The 20291-nt window shown below is 39.5% G+C and overlaps 1 protein-coding gene across 1 annotated transcript in view; it reads right to left on the reverse strand.

The window, feature by feature from the left end:
* Window positions 1-5419: 5419 nt before the first annotated feature.
* Window positions 5420-20291, reverse strand: part of ripk4 (receptor-interacting serine-threonine kinase 4) — a 17888-nt gene continuing 3016 nt past the window's right edge. The window contains exons 2-8 of the mRNA XM_014025912.1: window positions 15995-16286; window positions 12251-12399; window positions 11269-11318; window positions 10390-10548; window positions 10108-10226; window positions 7594-7834; window positions 5420-7482 (exon numbers count right to left, since the gene is read on the reverse strand). Coding sequence (XP_013881366.1) covers window positions 6242-7482; window positions 7594-7834; window positions 10108-10226; window positions 10390-10548; window positions 11269-11318; window positions 12251-12399; window positions 15995-16286 — 2251 coding nt within the window. The 3' untranslated portion in view covers window positions 5420-6241. The remainder of the gene's footprint in view (window positions 7483-7593; window positions 7835-10107; window positions 10227-10389; window positions 10549-11268; window positions 11319-12250; window positions 12400-15994; window positions 16287-20291) is intronic.

The following is a 20291-nucleotide window of genomic DNA, read 5'->3' on the forward strand; positions in this document are numbered from 1 at the left end:
TATATATAAGTTTGTGACGTTAGATGTTGCAGCAATGCTCTGTTCACATTTAGACATTCCCCTATGACATCATTTCCTGTTAATTTATGCTCAAATATCTCAACAACTGTTCATCTTGGCGGGATGAATTTTTACTTGCAATATGTTAATAATGTTATCTTTCCAAAAATACATTCATATTTAATACAAACATTTGATATCACAGACACTTTAAAGCAGGGGTTCTCAAAGTTTTTGTGTCTGGGGACTCCATACAAGGGTGAAAAAATTCCAGGGACCCCCTCATAAACCCCATGCTGTTAATGCAAAAATAATTTACTGTTATTTTAACCCCTAAATGCCATGGTAATGTTATTTTTTGTCTGCTTTAGTGGGTTTATTTTACTAGTGCATTATTCCCCATATGAATTTTTAAAATAAAAACGAAATTAACAATTTATTGAAAATTACATTGATGTTCATGAATATATTCTGGTATTATATGAAATTCTAGGTAAACAGATTGTTGTTTTAATCTTTATGAAATTGTAACTTAGAATAAGAAAAAAGAAGAATTTACTATTTTTTTATCAATAAGCTTCCTATCTGGCAACCCTGCCTGTCATGGAAACTACAATGGATCCATGTTGATCCAACATGTTTATTCGTCCCATTAATTAAAAAACAACATTTCCAGAGATACTGTACTTCAGGGATGTCCACTTGTAGTCAAACCAGCTGAGAAATAACTTGTGTGAACAGCCTCTGAGTGACATCTCACAGTATCATCAGATGGTATTTCCCAGGTTTGACTAAAACAGCCACAACCCTGACATTTCCTAGCAAAAGATGATCTTGGTCTGACAAATGGCTTGAAAGGCTGCAGACACTGTGCATTCATTAAAACTGGACCTTTCATCTAATACTGGATTTAATGGTGCATGTGACTGGATTTGTAGATTCTAAAACCAAAACTGTGTTGGCCAAATTAATCATGACACATTTTACAGACATGACTCTGTGATCACAAACCAACTTCCTCACAAARCTGCAGACAAATGTGTCAAGAGTGATGTCACAGAGACAGTAAACCCTGACATGTCCCTGCGCTGCTCCATTGGCAAACAGGAGGGGTACATGTTACAGGTTATTCTGCCATGATAGGGGCACACATGCTTTGTCTTCACAGTTTATAGATCTGCTCTCAGCCTGTCACTTTCCAGGAAACAACTTTCCTCTTGATTCTAAACAACTAAAAATCTAAACAACACAAAAACTGCTTTGCGTGAACTCAAAGACTGTACTTTCAGTTATACTTTTCAGTGATGTATTATTTGTGTTTATCTCTGCAGAGTGCATTAATTCCCAACACAGAGGCTGCAGCCACATGTTGCAGCATGTTTTACTGCTCAGAGTTGTGCTTTCTCATCAAGCTAAACAAGTTTGGTGAGGTTTAAAAAAAAGGAGAGAGAGAGAGAGATAAAAAATCAAGCCACAGTCTTGAAGTGTCACAACATTTGCCTTAGTTTAGCAATTTATTTAATTGTGTGTATTTATTTATGAATGGAAATAGCATTCATGACCTGAAAAGAACCTCACACCACTTCAATGAATGTTTTGTGATTCATGAGGGTGTCTGCAGTTTGTCTGTGACCGAGCAGCGAGGTGTGAAGCTGCCATGAAKCTCCATGTCAAAATTAGGAAATTAGGTAAAGAATTCATTTTTACCCTTTGTTGTCATTTAAATACTTCTTGTTGAGTGTTGTATCTGTTGTGGTTTATATCTATTCTGCCATAGTTTTTATTGTATTTACTGTACTTATTGTTGATGATTGTTCTTCTCCTGCTGGCTGGAACACAAATTGCAACAAGGGGATATTAAATATACCATGAACCTTAAACTTGAATTTTAAAGGTAACTTATGTAAAATCCACTTATTTTGCTGGTAAATACATTTTGTTGTGTACTTGGAGTCTCTAGGAGGCAAAAAAGTTGAATTTAGTCTCTCATGGTGCTGCAAAGATATCTTTATATTCTGTTTGGGTCATATTTTTTAAGCCTTTAAGTTTTCTCAAGTATGACATCACAGTTTTTGCAACAGAACTTCTAAATAAATTCTCCTCTGGTTCTGAGTCACACTCTGGCTCCAACATGTAAGGTTGGATGGACAAGTCTTCCCATTTTGACGTCTTTTAATTAAATTGTAAATAAGTTTCTGCGCAGCTATATAGTTTTACAAACCTCTATCAAACTAGAATGGACCGCTCTGGAAGCTGGAGGGTGGAGGGGTGTGAAGCACCTTGTTTGGATTTAAAGAGACAACCTCAAAATGAGTTGATCTGAGACACACCTCAGAAAAGGGGTAAAAGAGGGTCTTGTGGAGTTACAATAAGGATGAGTTCAGATCAAAACCTTGCTTTAGACCACAACTGAAGGATTTAAATATGAAAAAGTGGTTTAAAAGCATGACATGTCCATTTCAATACATCTAAAAAAAGGTGGCAAATTGACAACAAAAGGCTGTAAATGTAGAAAAGTAAGAAATGGCTGAAGGCGCTTTTTGCGACAATTTAGGTTGTAAACAGGTCATTAGGAGTATGCTGAATCTTTCAGAAGTAAAGATGGACAGAGGCTCATCAGTCTGTGAAAAAATGTTTATAAAACCTGTGAAACAAGTTCAGAATAATGTTCCTCAACAGAAAATTGGGAAGACTGAATATCTCACCATTTACAGTTCTTCAAATCATCAAAATATTTAGTAATAGTGCACATCAGTTACTTCATTAGACCATTTTAATAACCACATTTAAAGACAGACCGGGTGTAGAATTCACCTGGCAACACCTATTTTCAAAGTCAATGATGCTCGTAATCAGATGCTCAGACAGCTCTACATTACAAACAGGTCTGGTTCTGTTCTGGACATCCCTGCATGGGTTCAGGAGCACTTCCACAAACCACTGCCTGAAAAACACAGTTCACCCTGCTAAATGCAGGTAAAGCTCTATCATGCAAAGTATCAGTCATTCAAAAACACTTTAAGAATGTGTCATCTTCTCTGGACCAAAGCGTTTTAAAATATAAATTCAAGCAAACTGTTCTTGGGTCCGACAAAACCAAATTTGAAATAAATTTTTAAAAACATGGACACCACATGCTCTATAATAAAAAGGGGAGGGGCCATCCAGCCTGTCATCAGCACACAGTTCAAAATTGAGCCTCTCTAATGGTATGGGGGGTGTATTAGTGTCTTTGGCATGGGCACTTTATATAGCCACCGTTATTGCAGGAACATACATACAGCCGAAACAGATAACATATTCTTAAGGAAAGGCCGATTTCAGAAAAATAACTTTAAACTGCATCGTGCTAAAACCCAGTAAAGAAGTCCCAGCACTGGTGAAACAGGAAAGAGACATTCCTCTCCAAAAAACTCTAAAGTACACAGATACTGACAATTTCTATATTTCTCATAGAGTTTATGCATCAAATCATTCTTTCACTTGCTGTCTGTCACATCTGGAAGACTAATGGTTTTCACTCAAACGCCCCCACATTGCAGATATAAACTACTACCAGCCCAACAGTCAATCATTTGATTCAGCTCACATTGGTCTTCAGTTAATTCAGCTGAGTGCTTTGTTTACATTCAGCTTGCACCCACATTTCTGAATTAGGCAACATATCAATATATCTGGAAAACTACTGGAGTACAGTGTTTCAAACAGCACAATTTTCTATTGTTCAGGATTGTTTTGTTTTGTTTGATTTCACACCTGTAATCTTTAGCCTTTTTTCACCTACAACCTAAACTCAACCTACCAGTTTTTCCAAAAAAACAGCGGCCTCGACAGCCGATGTTAGCTGTGATTAGGCAACAAGTTCGCTTCTTTTCTTCCTCAGCAGGAGGAGAAACAAGTGACCAGGCAACAGAAAGAACACAGTCCATTGTGCACAGAAGAACAGAGGGATCAAATTACACACATGTTCAGGGCTTCAGCAAATATAAGCTATAAAAACAGCAGCCATCGGTACGGACTGTCTCAAGTTGCAAAAAGCCAAGCCCAACGGCGTCGGGGGATGGTGTGTTGGTTTTAGAGAGTGATGAAAAGTTAAAGTGGTCTCAGGAATTAGCCAACAGGCTGGAATTGCAGGTAGTAGTTCATCGGGGGCCCTTCTCACTCATCCATCATCCTCCAGCCTGTGATTCCCCCTCAGGGGCAGTTCCCAGGGTCTGTGCCAACCTGAGTGGGAGCAGGAAGATCATAATCCCTCTACAGGTGAGGCTTCAGATGCAGACATGCCAACTCTAGTCAGCGCTTAAGTTTAAAGGTCCTGCAGCACGTGTAACTGGAGCTGGAACAAGAGACATTTCTGCAGCGAGCCTCGAGAAACACAAGGGGTTTATATTCCCCTCTGCAAAACCATTATTTTAACAAGGAGTCAACAAATCACACACCTAACTTTATTTACTGTTTCAGATGTCAGTATTAGAATTTTCTAAATTGATTTAGTCAGAATTTTAAATCTAAATCTTTACAATTACAATAGTGCAAATAGAAAATAAAGTTTAAGATCTACAACTGTAATTGTTATTGGGACAAAATATGTCCTAAAAATAATAATTCAAAAGATGTAATAGTTGATTTAATAACTATTATTGAGACTGAAAAAGTTTTCAAATATTTGTTTTCATGTACTTCTTGTCTACTTTGTGCTCCTTTAGGTTTTGGTTCTTGTAGGTTTTAAACTTTTTAAAACATTTAAATTTATTAACAAAAATTGTCCCCATTCAAATAATTTCAAAAACCTTGTTTTTCTATTTTTGTTTTCATATGCTACTCTAGCTAGCCTTTTATATTTAGCTTTTAGCTATCCTTTTGCTACTTTTAGGTTTTAGCTAGTCTTTTGCTACTTTACATTTTCACTGATTTTAAATAGCCTTTAGCTACTTTTAGTTTGTTATTCTTTTGCTTCGTATAACATTTAGCTAAGCTTTTTAACAATTTTAGAATAGCTTTTTGCTCCTTTTAGCTAACGTTGAGCGATTTTTAACTCTTAGCTCTTTACAAGGGTATATTATTTTGACATTAGGAAAAAAGATCACGTTGACCTGGAAAAACTAAATTATATACTGTAACAAGTCTGACCAATAAATATTTAATCAGTTATTCAAAATTATTTTAGCTACTTTAAAATATTTTTTCCTATTACTAGTAGATCCATATTTTGTATTTAGTAATAATGTGATTGTAGATATTTTACTTTCAGTTCTGACCAAAAGAATGTTTTATGACAAGGACGCTAATACTAAAAATACTAATACTCTAAAATAGTAAACAAAGATAGAAAGGTGTTTTATGTTCCAACAGCCTGCCATATGTGGGACAATTTAACAGAATATTTTGTATTGAGGAGACAAAGTCTTTACAAAGTCCATGATAAAAGTGAAAAGTTTTTAATTCACGAGGCAGCATTGCTCTGTAACAGGTACAACACACACTGTTACAGTACACCATGAAGTGAGAAAACTTTGTGATGTATTAAGTTATTTCCAGGCTGCAGCGCAGTGCCACAAAACGTCCATTAAGGATACATTCAATCATTGTATTTACAGGTTCTCTATAGCTTGTGTGTGTTTAGTAAAAAAAAACTCAAATGTATTTATACTTTCTATTTACAGTATACATATTTACATGTAAGCTTCCAGTTTAAACACTTAAGATGACAATCCTCTACCAAAAAGGCAGCAGATGTGCAGGAAATATTAAAATTAACTAAATGATAATATGCTTCTCAGGGTTCCGACACATTTTCTGTTTTGAAAGTCCATTCTCTTTCCAGATGTTTTATTTTTGTTCTAAAACATTTATAAACTTCCTGTAATTGTGTGTACAGTGGTGCTGTTGTATTAGCTGTGTGTTTATGTAGCAGTTTTTTTCCTCCACAATAAAAATTAATGTTCTTGTTTTTCTTGGGCTTTGCAATGCATCATGGGAAAAAACTACTTACTACCATAAGTAATGTTTGAGTATTCTTACCTCATTTCGTGTCTCTTTTGTTACCCATTCATTAAATGCTTTTTGATGAGAATCTTACAGATTTTTTATACTTCAAAGTGACAATCTATAAATTTAGTTTTACATTTTGTAAAAAGAAAAACAAAAAAAAATGAAAACTACTAAAATTGAATTCCAGCCTTTGAAATATGGCGTAGAAACTCCGAGTTCTGTACAAGTCTGTGTGTCATATCTCATGCTGTTATGAGACTGAAGCACAGGTGAGGGGCTGTGGACAGTCTTTGTCCTTGTGCTCTGTTAGTTTGAGGATGACGACTCTCCTCTGGAGCTGGGGGACCTCCTGCGCTGTGGGCTCCTCAGCTGCAGGCTGCACCGTGCTCTCTGGGACTGAGTCATTGCGGGCCTGCGGCGGGGGAGTCACGTCGGCGTTCAGGCCGCCACCCCGCACTGCCAGGCGCAGCGGGTTGAGTTCCCTCTGGTCCGACACAGTGCAACCATCTGGACAGTGCAGGAGCAGCTCTTTCAGTACTTCACTGTGCTCATGCTCTGCTGCCAGGTGACAGGGGCTGCGCTGCAATTGGTCGACCACAGAAAGGTCCGCCCCCTCTGCAATCAGCATCTTGACGGTGGCCAGGTGGCCCTGCTGCGACGCCAGATGAAGAGGCGTGAGTCCGTGTGCGTTCCGAGCATTCAGACCTGCCTTGTGTTTAATCAACAGGCGAGAGGTGCTGGTGTGGCCCGTTTCGGCGGCGACGTGCAGCGCCGTGTTAAAGCCAGCCGACGTCATGTGAACGTCTGCTCCTAGCTCGATCAGGATCCGCGCYACGCGGTACTGCCCCCTCTGAGACGCCAGGTGCAGAGGCGTGCGTCCGTCTGTGGTTTGGCCRTCCACGTCGGCACCCGCCTGCTTGACCAGCAGCTTGACGATCCCCAGGTGGCCCTGCCAGGCGGCGAAGTGGAGCGGAGTCCAGTTGTTCTTACCCTTGATTTGAACGTCGGCACTGCGACTCAGCAGCACCCGGATCACGTTCTCCTGGCCRTGCTGGCACGCCACGTGAGCCGGAGTGCGTCCCTGGCCGTCGGTCTCATTTATGGCCGCGCCTCGGTCTAGCAGCAGCCGAGTCATGGCCTCGTCGCCGTTCTGCGCCGCCCAGTGCAAGGCCGTGTACTGGTCCTCGTCTCTGGCGTTCACGTTGGTGCTGCGCCGGTTCAGCAGAAGTTCAGCCAGAGACTTCTGGTGCTTCTCTGTGGCCAGGTGGAGCGGGGTGGAGCCATGCGCGTTAGCAAGGTTGGCGTTGGCGTGGTTCAACAGCAGGAACTTAACCGCCTCCTCGTTTCCCAAAGAGATGGCGAGGTGCAGCAGGCTGCCTCCTCCGTCCAGGAGGAGGTCAACATCCTGAGGCTGGAGGATCTTCATCAGCTTGGCGGTATCTTTATTCTTTATGGCCTCACAAAGCTTCCTCTTCTGGACTTCAGCAGAATCTGAACAGCAAGGAGGATTTTAAAATACATTTAAAATCTTATCAAAACTGTGTGAGCATTCAAAGATTATTTTACAGTAAAAACATCTTTAGATCTTTAAGCTCCGCCTACCAACTGTGTTTTCTTTCTCCAGGTACAGGGTAATGGAGTCTTGAGAGGAGAAGGCGGAGTCTGCAGAAGAGATTCCCGACAGTCTCTTAGACGTGTTCTCCTTGCTGTTGCAGCTGTCCTCCTTCACTCGATCGAAGCTCCTAGAGATCCCAGAGTCCACCTGGCTCAGCAGCTCCGACAGGCTGCAGTCCTTCTCTGGCAACATGGCCGACTTTGGGCGCACCGGTTTGTTGACATCAGCCTATGGGAAAAATCCTGTGGTTAGCATCTGGGGTGGCTCTTTGACATTTTGTACATTCCATTAGATTTCCTTTTACATGTTGCAGATGGCACTCAGTACAGCACGATCGTTTTAAAGGAATACAACAAACTACGTGTACACAATAAAGCAGAAAACAAAACGGCTCGTTATTTGTTCTAAACAAACAGATATTGCTTGATAAAAGCTGCTCCTGTGAACAGGATGTTTGTTTTTAGTCACATACACATCAATCCAACAAGCCGGAAGCAAAAAAAAAAAAAAAAAAAAAGGCAGCACACAGGTTGAAAAATCCCATCATTCAACATTCCTCTCCTGTGACACAATAATCATAACTCAGTTTGAAGAGTTAAAAGATAAACCTGTTGGTTAAACGTTGACAAGTCATACAAACAGACCTGTAAACAGTTTAAAGAAGTAAAAAAAAGCACAAAACACAATAAGTACAATAATATTTGTGCATTACTTTCATAGGGTTTTGTGTTAGCATTGAAACAGTGTACTTCACAAGACATTGGTTCAGATGGATGCTCACACAGAATACCAAAAAAGTAAAAAAACAAAAAAAAAAAAAAAAACAATATCAGACATTGCCAAAGGCTTTTCTGAAGGATGCTGAATGTAGTGGGAGTTCAATAGGTGAACAATTTCAGAATATAAAAAGCTGAAAAAGCCCACATTCTTTTTACAAAGTGCCATCTATGAATCTCAACATACAGGAAGTTCTTTAACAGATCAAGAAATGTGAGGTGGGGGACTGAGGGCCTGTGTTGGTTATACATTAACTCAGATTTTTAGCCATCTGTGGGACAATATTTAACAGACTGCAAAGATAAGAGCCGACAGGACTGACTCAAACAGATAATAATGTTGGTTTTCATTTAAGTCCAAAACAAAACTGGGCCCCATCCAGGACTTTATTTTAAATGACATGCTGATTATTGAGGTCCTTAGACTCCTAAAGGTGTCATCAGTTTAAAGGCCCTGTCACACTAGACAACTTATGACAACTTATGAAACATTTTATATGCCTAAATTGCTAATAAAAGTTATATATTTGATCAATTAGATAGAATTACAGTATGTACATGCCAAAAAGAAGCTTCCTATTGATTTATTCAGTTCCAGATCCAAAGCTTCAGCTGTCTTTAAAATGTTTATGAGTTGGCTTAAGTTGTATAATGTGACAGGGCCTTATGGTTCGTTCACACCGAACGCGATTTCAGCGTCAAAATCGCAGCCAATGCTGAAGTTTGAAGCTTGTGCACTTTGAGGTCAGACGCAGGATAGCTGCGCTGCACGGCGACAGCCGCCCCGCCCCTCCCTCGTCTGTGGGGCTGTTTAATGTCGGACGAGGAAGTGGCTTTGCTTTATTTACAGAGAGCCAGAGCATGTCACGTTCATCAGATAATTAATTCATACTTAATTCACCAGATAATTCAGAGAAGAGGCTCACAGCTCGCTTTCAGGACTATTTTTTTCAGTCTGATGAGTCGCTGCCACGCATTGCTGCGGATCAGGACACGACTGCAGCACTCATTTCAGCTAAAGAACAGGAGCTCTGTCTGTTTCAGGTTAGTGGACATCATTCAGTAAACTGTCCCGTCGGGAAATATGTCGCTACGTCACACAGTGGAGTCTCTCTGATTGGTTGACGCTGCGCATCGAGCTGCAAAAGTTCAGATTTTCTAACTTCAGCGATTTGCGCCTCAGCGCGTCGAATGCTCAGATCGTTCAAATCGTTCAAATGGCGCTGCTCTAATTGCGCTTGAGGCGCCGCAGAACTTCCCGACGTTGCTTGAAGCGCGTCCACCATAGACTTTGCATGTAAACCTGCTGCTGCTGACGCTGAAATCRCGTTCGGTGTGAACGCACCATTAAGCAACACAGTGGTTTTGTGAAGAAATCAGTCAACCTCTAAACAGAAGACAGAAGGTACTGAGGACAGATCCCTGGAGGTCGCCAGAATTAAACAGAGATCTTTGGGGGGTAAAAGTTTTCAGATTGAAGGAAACTGTTAGAGAGGTTTGGTTAGTTAGTATAAAAGTGTTGCAGTTGAAGAGAAGGTTCATCCTACAGTAGACTTTACCCAACTACCATTTACAGCTAATGTTCCTCACATTTTTTCTACTTTTCCTTTCAGTCTGTGACGATCTGAATCGCTGATTATCCCTAAAACCGTCTGACCTTTCAAAGAAAAACAAACTGTTTGTGAAACAGGGATTTTATCTGAATGTAGTGCCACCATGATTCACCTGGTCATTGCTGAGTGGGTTGGGGGACATGGGCTCCGGCTCTGATGATGAGGATAGCCTTGGGGTCTTGGGTTCGTCTTGAGGTTTAGAACAGAGCTCCTCAGCTTCTGATGTGATCTCTGCATGAACAATAAAACTAGTTAGGCTTCAGTAATTCCAGGAATAGGGTTAAAATTTCCACTAAAGGAGAGAAGCAACAAATATAAAAATATAAAAATATCAAACCCCTTGTTTTTTTATTTTATATCATTGATGTCATGGAGATATAAAAATGAAACTCACCCTGGAATGAAGGTCTGTCATTGGGGTTTGTGGCCCAGCAGCGCTGCATAAGGCTCAGGAAACCTGCACAAGTAGATGGTCGACTTCGTGGAATTGCGTTCAGGTCGGGACGAACCCCTTTAACCACTTTCACCATCAGCTGCAGGATACTGTTTTCTCCTGAGGAAAAATACATTTGATCAATTTTATCTTCCCGTTTCATTCAAAACCTCTTGTTTTTATCCTCTGTGGTACATGGACTCTCTCTCTGCTGATATAAGGACTAAAGTTCAAAAGGTTTTGAACCATGCTCAGAAATGAAAAGTTGCAACATGCACTGGATTACATCACACCTTTAGGCTGTGATGGATGGAAGTGCCTGAATGGGAGGTCAGGTGCAGATTTATCACCATCGTTCTTCGTGTTTGTTGTTTCCCATGGGAAACAGAAATGTTCTGGTCTGCTTTTATCTGACTGTGGGATCAGTTGAGTCAGTGACTCACACCACACTGGCAGAGGCGCACAGCTCCTATTGTTGCTGTAATACTTTTCACAAACAAAGAAGGAAGATGGACAGAGACAGATTTCACACTTTTTAATTTTGCCTGGATCAGCGCAGGCAGTGCCAACCCCAGCTACCTTAAACACAGACTTCTAAAGAGCTACTCGATCTGCCTGGGAAAAAAAAAAAACAATGTTGCCAGTCTGGCTCGGTCCACCTTCCTGCTGTGGAATTCAGAGAATAAACACTACAGAGCCTGTACACACCTAAAAAGGTGTAGCCTGTATGCTTACCGGTATGTTATAAAAATAGATTTACAGTCAAAACGGTAGCCAGAAGTAGGTTTTCATTTATTTATCTGTGAAAAAAGAAAAGGATTGTTGTGCTAAGAATTTTACCTTGATATGGTTTCTTCTGTGTGAGGATGCCCCAGATCACGATGGAGAAACTAGAAAAAGCAAAAAATGAAAAATATGAAAACAAACAAATCATTATTTCATGGTCTGTGTAATGTGAAACACAATGTGTCAAAGCATATCATACCAAATGGATTTGATCAAAAACTGATTAAATTAAATTAAAATCTTTTGTATCCACTGCAGCTTTTCAAGTTTTGGGCTAAAACCATCTAATTTTGAGAAAGGCTGCAGTTGTAGCTGTTTTGTACAGCATACATTATGTTGATCCTTTTTTTTTACTTCTTTTTTTTTTAGAATTCCTTTATTTAAAAACAGGGACAGTGTGCAAATAAAACATTAAAAATATGCTTTGCACCAGATTTAGCTTATGCTAATTTCCACCTGTAGTCCCTGATGCTCAAAACATGAGTTGTAAATGATTCTCAACTAATATCACATTAAAGCTTAGCCCAATATCTGCAAAATGGACCAAGTTATAGACGTTTTTGTGTTTTCTCAGGCAGGTTGCTTGTGGTAGCCATCTTTAAGTTCATATTCAAACAGTTAAATGACTGGAGATGTACTCGAAATGATTACTTCCTGAGCGTTGGTTTAAAATCCATCCACAGTTCATGATCATGGTAAAATATGGAACAAAGATCTTGTGAAATCTATTGCAATCTGTGCAGAATGTATTGGAGATTGGTCTCAAATACAAACACTATTAGGTTGTTCTGTTGGCTGAGGCAGCTACTTTGAATCAGATTGACTCTAAAAGTTAATAACCCAGTGATTATTTTCTAAAAGTTTCATTAAAACTTGTAGTTTGAACTATTTAGCTAAAACAAGGACACATGCACAAACAGCTCTTCACTTTTAGCAGCAGGGGATAATTAGATTATTGTGCAAAAACGTGACTCATGTCCGTCACAAAAACCTCATTTTACCCCCCCAAATAAAGCCAAGTGTGAAGAAAACCAACCTGTAAATGTCATGCTTGGTGTCTGACACTCGGTCCTTCTCTATGATGCTCTCGGGCGGCAGGTAGGCTATGGTGCCGCAGAAGCCGTCTCTGCTGATGTCATCAGCCCGAGACAGGCCGTTCCATCGGGCCAGGCCAAAATCAGATATCTGAAACATTGAGATCAGATACCAGCGTCAAACCAAGCAGCGGTACTGTTTCTGGTGAAAGGCTGCGGTGCTGATGACTAACTCTGCCCTGTGAGTGTGACAAGGAGCTAAGCCCTTATTATGTGAACTCAGTGGAATGATGAGGGCAACGCTGCCATGTCCCAACCTGCAGGAGAGGAGAGGCCCTTCACGTTTGTGTTGTGAAGTGCACGCCCCGTCACACAAACACACACACACACACACTTACAGAGCAAGACTTAATAGGAGCTAAATTATTCTTGTCCTGACAGGCCCAGATGGGGTGTTTACATCCAGGTATAAACTCGACATATCAAGGTTCTCACCCATTACTCTCTGTGTTGTTGAACTGCTAAAAGGTTACACGGAAAGTGAAATGTACACAACTATCAATTTTAAACTGATAAACTGGACATGAATGGGCTTCAGGTGACTTTTTTTCTCTACAAGTACAAAAGTATGAGATCCTGAAGAGTTGAAGGTTTTACTTCATGCCTCCTAGTTTTTCTGGGAGGAAAAACTTTTGTACATAAACATTTTTTTGTCCTTTTACCCACATTCAAGCTTCAAAAACTAGATCAAACAAAGTTTTAATGATTTTTCTTTCATCTGCCCCTTTCTGCAAGGGTAATCCCAGCATGCAACCTGGCTCCTGCAGCCTCAGGCTTACAAAACTGACCACTGAGCTACTGCACCGCCAATAATAAAGTTGTCATATTTTGCACCAATGTTGGAAATTAATTTACAACCCTAATTCTAAGAAGTTAAGATCATATGCAAAATGTAAATAAAAACAGAATGCAATGATTTCCAAATCTCAAAAACCCAGATTTACAATGGAACATAGAAAAATAGGGTAGAAGTGCATTCTGCAACAAACCAGGTTAAGACTCAGGATAAAAAAAGAGCATTTTAGAAAGACTGAATCTCAAATGTAAAGATGGGCAGAGTTTCACCAGAAGATTAAACATAAAGCAGTAAGCAGTATGTGATCTTTGGGCCCTCAGGGGCCACAGCATTATAAGCAGGTCTGATTGTGTTCAGGTCATCACTGTGGGCTCAACACTTCCACAAATCCTTATCTGTAAACACAACTCACCATGCTATCCACAAACGCTAATTAAAGCTCTATCATGAAGGATTTTTATAGTCATTCTGCATTTGCAGAACAAAATGAGTTTTGTGGCCCTTGGCTCAAAAACTAGCACGATCATCTCAAAAGCCCAACTGAGTTTAAATCACAAAACTTTAAAATGTGCACCCAAGCTGCACAATAAAGTAGAAAAAATGCCGCAACGCTCTGAAATCCTCCTTACTGTAACTCCACAAGCCCCTCTTTCACCACTTTTCTGAGGTGTGTCTCAAAAGTCTTATTCTAAGGACAACTCAGTCCGGGACGGACGAGTGTGCTGTCCTCCTCGGATCTTTCAGGAAAAACATGAAAGGTGAGTAAAGTGAGCTCGGCTCTGACGTCCCTCTGAACCCCCAAGAGACGACGTATCAGAGCCGGACCCACGCCAGGCAGGCCGACTTGTGAAACGGTAAACTGTGGTTCTGCAGCTTCTGTTTTTTGTGTGTTTGATACGATCGAGGCAGACATCAATGAGTGACTGCAGGATTAATCAACAGATGTATCACAGAGGGAACATTAAAAACTACACAAAACAGCAACTTTATAGCTAGTTTAAATAAACTGAACCACAGGATCGCTAAAATGAGTTAATTCAGTTTGTTTTGTTTGATATCAGTTAATCACACAATAAATACGTCATGGTCCACTTCAGCTGAGCTGAGATCTGTTCCACACCTCTTTTGTTTCCAAGCTGCTGGGTTCATTTCTGAACATGTATGTGTGAGCAGAACCTGACCAGCTTCTCCTGTGATTTATGAACGACCTGAGGGAGCTTAAAGCCCGACTGGTCTCTGCAGCGATTTCACAGAACTGTCTTGTGAAAGAGGCTAAAGAAGCTCATTTTGATGCAGTTCCTTTAGATCTAAATGAGGTGCTTCACATCCTGCCCCCTCCAGCTTTCACACCACTTTTTTCCAGCTTGATAAAGGGGTGAGACATTTTATTTATAAATTAATTAAAAGATAGCGACAACAGAAAGTTTGTCCATCCAGCCTTACATTTTGGAGCTAGAGTTTGACCCAGAACCAGAGTCTGACCCAGAACCAGAGGAGAATGAAGACAACAAAATCATGGCTGGTTGTTAGTCCAGACCTTGAAAACAAAAAACATAGAAAATATAGAAAACTGAACAGGCTGAAAAATCCGACCCAAACAGAATATAAAGATATCTTTGCAGCACCAGGAGAGACTAAATTCACATTTTCTGCACTTCTAAAGACTTCAAATACACAACAAAATGTATTTAACAGCTAAAAAAGTGAATTTTGCAGGATATGTCTCCTTTATATACATACTACTTAAAATACAAAACTACAAAATCCACAACGTAATTTAAATAAACACAAACTAATAAAAGACTAGAACTGTGCAGATCAAACAGGAACAGTAACAACAAGAATGTGCAGCGCAGCACCAAGTTTAATAGTTTAAAGTCATGGAATTTGTGTGTGTGTGTGTGTGTGTGTGTGTGTGTGTGTGTGNGAACAGTAACAACAAGAATGTGCAGCGCAGCACCAAGTTTAATAGTTTAAAGTCATGGAATTTGTGTGTGTGTGTGTGTGTGTGTGTGTGTGTGTAAAAAAGGGCAGTGTTCTGTGTATCTACAGCTGGGAGACAGATGCCACAGCTCAGGAAAAGAAGCAGTCGTTCAGCCTGGTCATGCGTACTTTTATGTACCTGTATAGTTTACACAAAGGAAGTGATCCAGCCAGCCTGTTAGCTGTGACTCACCTGACTAACAGGCTTTTGTCCCAAGAATAATCCAAATGTTATAAAACATCCAGAAACACTGCTGTCTTCTCAGGTTAAAAGCTTGTTTAAAATGGACTGAGGACAAATCCTTTGAAGTTCTTAGTTGAAACCACTAATGCCAAGCTTTATGTATTTCAGTCTGTTATCAGCAAACACTTCTCTGATGGTATGGAGATGCATTAGTGCCGATGAAATGGGCAGCTAACACATCTAGAAATGTACCATCAAAACACAAAAGTGTATACAGGCTTAAACCAAATACTGCATCCACTACAACAGCATGGCTTTAAAGTCCAGGGACTGAACACTCCCCACCGATTGTAAACATTTATCTCATCATGAAATAAAAAAATGATCTAGGATTGTTGAACAGTTAAACTCCAGCAGCGGGTCTCATCAGTTCCTGGATGTTTACAGACTGTTGGGAACATGGTCCTGGTCCATCAAGTTCTAAATTACCTGAGATTTCTTCATTAAAATGGTACAACTTCTTAGTTTCAACCCTTGATATGTTCACGCTGTTCCATTCTGAATAAAATGGGTTTTTAGGATTTACAAATCATTCCCTGACTTGGTAATTTTTGAGAGTTGTACACTTTTTGTCTAAATTTGTAAAAGAACCATCATGTTACCACCAGTACAATATAAAAGCATGATTTTTAGATCCAAAGCCACCAGTGAACAGTTCTTTACCTTCACATGATAGTGAGCGTCGAGCAGGATGTTGGCGGGCTTCAGGTCCAGGTGGAGCAGCGGAGGGTTCATGCAGTGCAGGAAGTTCATTCCCACAGCAGTCTCGTGGATTATACGGAACCGCAGCTCCCAGGGCAGCAGCTCAGTGGCCAGCAGGTTCTCCAGGGAACCCGTCTCCATGTACTCCATGACGAGGCCCTGAGGGTCCTCGCAGATCCCATATACGGGCAGGATGTACCGGAACTTGGCCGCCTCCATCTTCTTCGCCTCCTCGAGCAGCTCAGAGCGGTCCCTGTGTCAAAGAAAGGATCACTTTAAAGTGCATGTGACATCAGTTTTTTTTTTGTAATAAACATGAATGCATGTTTGGAAAGATAACATTGATAACATGTTGCAAAAAAAATTTCACGTCGCTGAGATGAACGGTTGTTGAGATATTTGCATGTGAAGAAACAGGAAGTGATGTCAAAGTGGAATGTCAGCATGTAAACAGAGACTTGTTACAAAAGCTCACAACACAGGCTGTAGAGAAGAATCTGATGTTTCTTTAGATTATTTTTAGTTGCCATCAAAGAGAGATGAAGTTATTTTTGAGTATAAAAAGGGGCAGTTATTATAAGATATATTATTCTTCTGCTGCCTTTCATTTTATTTTGATTTTATTTTGATTGCATGGTTTTTTTGTTTGTTTTTTGTTGTGTATATAAAATTGTTACAAATAAAATGACTTATATAAATAAACAAATAAACAAATAAAGAGTTAAAGCTTAAATAATTTTGTTTTAATAAACAAAGACCAGAGAGTTTATTTTATTAATGAGTTCCCCTTTGATGTCACTTCCTGTTTCACTTTGGCTGAGCCAAATTCAAAAGAAAATAGGCCAGTTATGTGATTAAATGGGTAAAATCATGAGTATTATGCCTATTTTCTTAAGTGTAAAGATGCTTTCTTTGACTTTTTGTATTTGAAGGATAGGCGTGTCACAGGCACTTTAAACTCAGATACAGTTGTGTTTGATTTAATGTGCATTAGCATCTTAAACACCAAACTGCAGGTTTGGGTCTCATTTCTGCACCAGTCTTATATCCAACTATAGTAACCTACATAAAACGTGCTGCAATCTCTGATCTGAAATATTTGGAATAACTTTTGGCCCAACTCAAATTCTAGCACTTAATAGAATCCTTCCTCATCGCCAAACTATGCAAATAATTATCATAACCTCTGAGGGGAATCTATTCCTCATTCCAGAGTTCGTCCTAAATCTGTGAATCATTTTCTTTTTGTTTTTGAAAGCCTGGAGGACGGTTCAGCCCTGCCTTGAAAGAAACAGTGGAGTCTGATGGAGGGTGGTTCAACCTGTGCAAAGGAGCTTTTATCAGCCTGCTGACCCTGCCGACCCTGCCGACATGCCTCAAACAAACCTGTGCAGGTCATGCATGACCTCACCTCCCATATCTGGAGCACAGGTTGTTTCCAGAACGCAGCCTCAGAACGAGGACAGAACAGGAGTGAGCTGAACTCTGCATTTCAGGCATCAAAACAATAACATCAGGTGTGCGTTAGGAAGAAAAAAAAGAGAACAGACTTGATTACATTTACCTGGGACAAAGGGTTCTTTATGGTTCCAAAAAGATGGTATCTGACTGGACTGTGACCAGTTGGAAAACAGTATTCTAATTTCTTTAATTTTGGTACATTGGATGATACTTGGGTAAGATTGGTAAAAAAGATCAGCTTTTCATCTACCTCCACAAAAGTTTGATAATCAGCCACCGTTTCCTTTTGCGCTGCTGTGAACACTATCTAATAGAATGTCCAGTTAAAACAAGTTTGTATTTCTTCAAGGGTACTGTTCAATGTTTTTTCAATAAAATAAGATTGGAACATTGAACACCTGACAGTGACAGCTATTTAAATAACTGGTATCGAAAAAAATCGGAATTGGCTCGTCGGGCTTTTTAAAGATCGGAGATCAGCCAGAAAACTGCAATCAGTGCACCTCTACGTTCCACTGTCAGAAAATATCTGGATCAAATACTCAGGTTTGAAAATCTCAATGATGATAAATAGTTATTTTAAAAACCGGCCTATAGCTGCCTATTTTCCATTTATAATCAGAGGTGTCAAGTAACTAAGTATAGATACTTTGTTACTTTACTTAAGTAGAAATTTTGGTTATTTATACATTAGTGGAGTAATTATTTTTCAGCCTACATTTTACTTCTACTCCTTACATTTTAATTCAATTATCTGTAATTTCTACTCCTTATTTTTTAAAAATGCACAAAGTAATTTCATTGTTATTTAACTTTTACTTGTTTTATTCCATCTTTTCATTGTTCAGAAAATTTTAAATAAATAGAAATCTATCCAGATACATGGCGCTCTTGGACAGAGTGAATTTGATTGTGGTTGGATGAGAAGTGTAAATATAAACCACCCTGATATCCTATTGGATTAAACACACTCCATCATACCTGTATGACACAAATCACATCACATTCCAGCAGGACATACTGTAGCAGATGTAACCTAGAATGAAGATGATCATGGCTGAAACAAGTAGTCTAGTCAGTTAATTACAAATTATTCAACATTAACATTTTAATTTAACATTATACTCATTATCGACTTTGTGTGTGTGTGTGTGTGTGTGTGTGTGTGTGTGGGGGGGGGTTACACTATAGAACCACGTGGCACAGACTAAGCTTTTATCCATAATGACTTTTTTAAGTGTTCATTACTTTTACTTTTATACTTTAAGTAGTTTTAAAACCAGTACTTTCATACTTTTACTTGAGTAAAAAGCTTGAGTTGATACTTCTATTTCCAAAAAAGTATTTTTAAACCCTATTATCTATACTTCTACTTAAGTAATGAATGTTAATACTTTTGACACCTTTATAATATTTACTCCAGTACATTAAATCAAAAATGTGCCGTGTTGGTACAATGTGGGCGGAGCTAAATAACAATGTGCGTGACCAAGAATGCAGTTTTGAAAGCTGTAAAACACAATAAGCTATGAGTTTCAAAGTCTGGCTGTTCAAAAAGTGCACACACAATCCACTGACTGCAGACACAAATTTAGTGAGACTGCAAAAAAAAGTCACTTTTTTTTAAAATTCTACTACTTTACTACTCTACCATCACAACCCAGTGAGATACTGCTTAAATTGAAGCAGACAGAATCCCTCAAATCTTCCAGGCAAGCCTTGTGGAAGATTGAGCAAGTATTCGTTTGTTAAATACTTCAGCTTATCCAAGGTGCTCCTCGGGACCAAACAATGCCCCTGCTTTCAGAGAGAGCATCGGTAAGACCAGTTCCACAGCTTTTTAAGCTGTCTGAGCCTTGCTGCCAGCACTGCAGACACACAAAGGTGGCTTTAGTCTCCACTGCTGAAGGTTAGGCACAGATCAATGAAGGCTGCAGTCAAATGACTGTTTATGTTTGGAGGTGATCACATCTCAGGGTCAGGACAAGCATGCATCTGAACTAATTCTAAACGTTCTGGTGAAAACGATGAGGAGAACGTTCACTTAGCTTGTTCTCAAACCAGAGAATTACTTTCATTTTTGCAAAAAAAAAATAAAAATAAATAAAATAAAATTGATTAACATCTGCACCAATTAGGTCACATCGGATTAACTGACTGAAATAAAAGTTATGTGTGTGTTTTCTAAAGTCAGTTGGATGTCATGGCCAAAGATGCATCAGTTGTGATTATTTCCAGAAGGTTTTGTTAAAATGTATCCAGTGGTTTAGGAGATATTTTGCTAACAGACAGACAAAGATGGCTTGAGGTAATTATTGGCAATTTTTGAAACAATAGTCCTGCTCAATATGTTAGTGCTCAGAAAATTTTGTAGTAGATCAGTCTCTGCTGCAACAACACAACATTTGAGGTGCACGTGTGTAAAACTGACCGAGTTAACAGCCATTTTTGTGCTTTTTAAAATCAGCAGGCTGTACTGGCCATCATGAATCGAACCGACTAAAGAAGTGAAATAGTTTTAGATAGACATCCATTCTTCACTTTCTGTAGGTTTCATCAAAATCCAGTCATTGGTTCATAAGATATTATGCTAACAGACACACGAGCAAAAGTGTTCTTGCTCTTATTTTGTCTTTCAGCTGCAGGTGTTTTAGATATTTCATTTTGTAAAGTCAGTGTGCAGACTGCACTTTGTGACAGAACTTCAACAATTATTTACAGGAGAATAGCAGCAGCCTGACACACACACACACACACACACACACACACACACACACACACACACACACACACACAC

This window comes from Austrofundulus limnaeus, unplaced genomic scaffold (assembly GCF_001266775.1).
Source record: "Austrofundulus limnaeus strain Quisiro unplaced genomic scaffold, Austrofundulus_limnaeus-1.0 Scaffold508, whole genome shotgun sequence".
Lineage (NCBI taxonomy): Eukaryota > Metazoa > Chordata > Actinopteri > Cyprinodontiformes > Rivulidae > Austrofundulus > Austrofundulus limnaeus.